Consider the following 5,000-nt stretch of genomic DNA (forward strand, 5'->3'; position numbering starts at 1 on the left):
GTAAAACTACCAATCTCTTCTTGGTCAGCTCCATTTCACCAGAACAGACCTCCCAACATATCAGACATCCTTGCAGAATCCCACAACTTTTGCTTTGACAACCTGTTCTAACTCAAATGCATACATATCCTTCACTTAATCTAATCCCCTTACCTAACCCCACCGTAACTCATTCACTCGTCAACTCCTTTACCCACTTCAACCTTTTCAGTATTACTCTAGATAGTTCACGCATAGCAACTACGTCTAACTCAACCACCATTCACCACACTTTACTATACCTTCATATGACCTTAGATGTCTAGCACATTTATTTTGCTTTTAAACATTTATTGTTAACCATTCCATTTCCTAAGATATTTCTGCCTCAAGACATTTTTCTCGAAATATATCAACCAATGTGAATACAAAAGAACACGTTTAAAGTATCAAAATTGCCCTTATTTTTAAATAAAGCTCTGATGTTTGTAGCTCTACCAGACCAAGATCGGAGAATCCGTGCCATTCTTGGTTCGGAACTTGACCCAGTTGAAGAAATCGGGACATGTCTGGGAAGGGGGAGGGGACTATGCCTTTCACTTCCAGATTGTGGAAAGGGTGCGGGAGAACATGAAAAGGAGGAGGAATGTCGGCAGTCACTTGAAGTGTAGAAGGAATGGGAGATTGAGAGGGTGGAATAGGGATGGGCATGTTTTTCGGGACAGAAAATGTTGAATGTCCTCAAGAGTTTCTGAAAGGGAGGTAAAGGAGTTGGTGAGGGAGGCATAAGAGACGAAGGTCTTTTTATGAGGGGATATACATCTGAGGAACGGGAACAGTTGGGTGTCGGAGAGGATGTGGTAGATAGTATGATGGGATCGCTAGCGCGAGGAGGAGGGGTAGGTACTAGGGAAGTGGAGTTTGCAGGATCTGGATTTATAATGGGAAAAATGACAGGGGGAGGGAGGAGTTAGAAGTGGGAGTGTAAGGAGGAGGAAGTAATACTGAGGGAGATGTTAAAATATCTTGGGGTGGGGGGGGTGGGGGTGGAAGGGGTAGAGCCCTTGAGCAAGGAGCAAGAGAAAACCTGTCAATGTGCTTGGCATCGCATAAATGAATCCAAGTTTGAATCTGAGAACTGCTACCTCAAATTTAAAATTGTATGCAGGACAGCTCATACAAAATACATTAGAGGAGCCCCCATAATTGACACACCAAGGAGGGCAGTGGACTGTGTAGCAAGTGTTTGGCAGGGTGGCCAAGTCAGCAACATTTCTGACTGACAGGGGAAAGGGTCGATATGTTTGGACAGGGCAGGACACTACGCAAATATAAACTTCATGGTGGAGGTCATATCTACAAATGGTAGTCTTGGCAATATTGATGTAGGATTGGGGGGAATATTATGGCACAGTTTTACAGTTAATGAGGCTGGCAAAAAGGTTTTTACAGGGCAGTCAGCTGGGGAGATGGCAGCTGTTCCGCAAAAAATATTAAGGGGGGAGTGAGGCTGGGTAGGAATAGGTATGCCAGCGAGGTCAGTCAGAGTAGGTAATGCACGAGCTTGGTACTCTGAGGCAACTGTGACATAGACCTTGTCTTTGAAAAGTCATGAACAATCGGAGTGGCTGCAGAAGGAAACTTTGCCTACTTGATTTTAGAGACATGGACGAGAACTGGGGTATTGTCACAGGAAAGGGCTATAGGGGGAATCACACACACAAAAAAAATGTTTTCTGAAGTCTGAGTAATGATCTGAGTGGGTTTGCTGACAATAGCAGTTTTCAGAGTCGTGATCAAATGAAAGAAATTCTCAATGCTCCTAATAAAGTTATAAAATCATAATTGTTCATGGTAAGTCTGAAGCATAAGGTTAGAAAAAATGGTTAACCCTTCAGGGTCCTCACGAAGAGTACAGGCTCGATAACGAAGCGGGAATACCCTGCCTCAAAGCCAGCCGTCATCTTGGGAAGGGGATAGAAGGGGTTAGAGAAGAGAAGAAAAAGGAAAGAGGAAAAGAAAGGACATATATATATATAAATAAGCATTAATTACAAAAGTATAGATTTTTCTAATTCATTATAATACCAATATTTTGCATAGAATAAAACTAAATAGTAGTTAAAGTAATTCAGGATCTTTGTACTATTAATACCATTATTACTTTTTGGTTTAAAATTTATTTCTGTAAGCTATATATACATTATGTACATAGTACATATACATTTGAATATATATCATCATGCATCACTCTAAATCACATTTTCTTTTATAAAACTTAACCAAGGTACTGTCAACATAAATTAGCTCTTTACAAAAACTCAAGTTTCTTTTTGATTTCCGTTATCTGTTTCAATTGATGCTTTGTACAATTCATATAACTGATAAATCTGCTCATCATTAAAATTTTCCAGATCAGAGTCTTTAAAATTTTGTCCAAAGGTTTTAGACATGTGGGCTCCTCTTACACCCAGCTGCTTAGCTATAGTGATTGCATAGTTGGTCCACTCCACCATGAAAGCTTGTGTTTGTTCTGGTGTTGCATTTTTGTGTCGCCGAAATTCATCACGAGTGTACTGGTCACCTGTAAAATAAGATAGATTATGTAGAGACTTTCGGTTGTACCTAAATAAGTCACTCAGACATACTTTAATGATGAAGCTTATATCTGTAACTTTCAATCAATACATAAAGAACTTGAAGGTAAATGTTCAAAATAGGACCTAACAAAGAGTCAGAGAAATTATATCAATGGCTATAAAGAGCACATATAACAGCAGCATTGGGTATGAAAGAAAAAATCTGCACAAAGTAAAGATGTAATCATATTTATCAGAGTATACAAATTTATGTTCCATCTACTGAAACCATGGCTTCTACGTTTTACACGCCAGAAAAGACCTACAATTCTCCACTGTGTTCTGGGAAATCAGTACTTGTTAACTTCCCTGACTACTGATCCTTAAATAAAGAATCGTACATGATTTCTATGGTATTGAGACACTATGACCTGGATGGAATAACTTATACTAGTCATATCAAGGCGACTCAATGTGGGGTAGGTATTATGGGCTGACATACATAAAAATTAAATAAAGTGCCATCATCGTGACATAACGTCTCCTTAAAGATGGCTGCTATGACACACTGAGGCACAACAACATTTTCTCCTCTAAATTATGTCCAGTGTAATAGTATCCTAAAACCAAAGGAACATTCTAGGCCCTATCTTACCAAGCATGTCTTTGAAAAGTTTGTTGGTTTTGCTAGTGTAAAGCATAGAGGTCATGGCATGGCTTCATGAGGTTCTATTCTGAACAAGTACTAACAAAATTTTAATTTAACATATCATAAATCACATAATATCAAGTTTGAGCTTATAAAAAAATTGTCAAATAAAAAGAAGAATATATAATTCTGGTGCTTGTTCCAAATGGCTGTAATTTTTGGCCTTTTTCCTGTCAACTGCAACCAAAATTTAAAAGTAATATTATTTAATTAAACAAAAGTCTGATCATTAAAAATTAAGACAACCTACTCACACAATTTAACAAAACAAACATTTAGCAGAAAATAATGATACTTTATTCATGACCATTTTACAGACTTACCAAGAGCTTTCAGTTCCACTGGAAAACCACGATGTAACTTCAGGATGGTCTTGTAGAGTAATCTAACTCGCTGTGCGTGGGTAAAGACTTGCTGTACTGCAGCTCCACCACCCATTGCATACCTAAACAAAAACAGACATATTAAATATTGTTAACACTTTGTAATTTTGTCAACTTTTTATATCAATGAGATACTTCTAAATAACTTCTTTATCTTGGATTTAAATACATTTAACAACTGTTCTGACAATCTAAATCTTTTGGAGTTTATATTTTGATTCCACCAGTAAATGCAGCAGACCTTGATTTCTTAGTTACATAAATATTATGGTAACACTTCATATTCAAAATATCTAATAAAGGAATGTCTCAACAATGTGAAACATAATGCAAATGAAATCTGACTCCATCATTAATAGGCTTAAAAATGGCCTTACATCAGGAATAAATGTTACTGTTACTATATACTTCAAGAAGTACATAAGATTAAGGCAGAGGATTACAACTTTGGCTGAAAAATAATTTTATCTTGCTCACTGAAAGGATTTTTTACCCAAGTGCCTGCTTTGTCACTTTCCATCTCAGTATCTAAAAAAATAAATCTATATCCTGTTTTATATATAGCCCATAATCAATGCTTGAAGAACTTGCATTGGGACGCACTTTGAAGCGGAAATGAATTATGCCGTAAAGTGTAGTATATAAAAATATCAGTGTGCAAATCAGAAAATTTGGGGAAGATAAGGTATTTTTCAGAAATTCAATGCTTTAAACAGCAATATTCTTAATCAATGACACTAATTAACTGTGTAAAATAATTACTCTTCACCTTTTGAAGGTCTGCCCTAAGCACTAAGCAAAACTCAGCAATATGTGTAAATGGCCTGAACTGACCTAGAACAGCACCCATCATCTTGGCACTGATAGCAGGAGAGGGTATAAATGGTATATGGAAAATTACAGGGTAAATATGAATGATATATTCTGGGACTTAGTCAATATATAATCAAATTCTGCAACCCTCATCTAGACAGCAAGGAATCTACCATGTATGTATGGCAAGATAGAGTGCAGGACTAACTCGGCATCTGGTGCTCCCACATGCGCGTCGCTCGATCATATTGTATGTGGAGGATTCTTTGATTTCAAAGGGCATGGTTGGGGCAGTTACATTATACAACACTGATTTATTGTGTATATCATCATGATGGTGATGCATTATGTGCACATTATTCATATCCTACCCCACAATTTCCCTGGTACCATTCATTCCCTGCTCTGTCTTCAGGGCCAAGAATTTGGCAGTTGAGGGGGTGGGGGATGTCCGCAGTAAGTGTCCTACAGGCATGGGTAATAGAAAGTTAGAGATTTTTAATATTTACCCTATTATCCTTCAGAGGCAGGATTTGA

General features: G+C 37.6%; 1 protein-coding gene across 1 annotated transcript in view; it reads right to left on the reverse strand.

Moving 5' to 3' along the window:
- Positions 1–2,136: 2,136 nt before the first annotated feature.
- Positions 2,137–5,000, reverse strand: part of Sdhaf3 (Succinate dehydrogenase assembly factor 3) — a 3,327-nt gene continuing 463 nt past the window's right edge. Inside the window, exons 2-3 of the mRNA XM_070128720.1 lie at positions 3,591–3,712; positions 2,137–2,563 (exon numbers count right to left, since the gene is read on the reverse strand). Coding sequence (XP_069984821.1) covers positions 2,301–2,563; positions 3,591–3,705 — 378 coding nt within the window. The 5' untranslated portion in view covers positions 3,706–3,712 and the 3' untranslated portion in view covers positions 2,137–2,300. The remainder of the gene's footprint in view (positions 2,564–3,590; positions 3,713–5,000) is intronic.

Source organism: Penaeus vannamei, chromosome 13, assembly GCF_042767895.1.
Source record: "Penaeus vannamei isolate JL-2024 chromosome 13, ASM4276789v1, whole genome shotgun sequence".
NCBI classification, from domain to species: domain Eukaryota; kingdom Metazoa; phylum Arthropoda; class Malacostraca; order Decapoda; family Penaeidae; genus Penaeus; species Penaeus vannamei.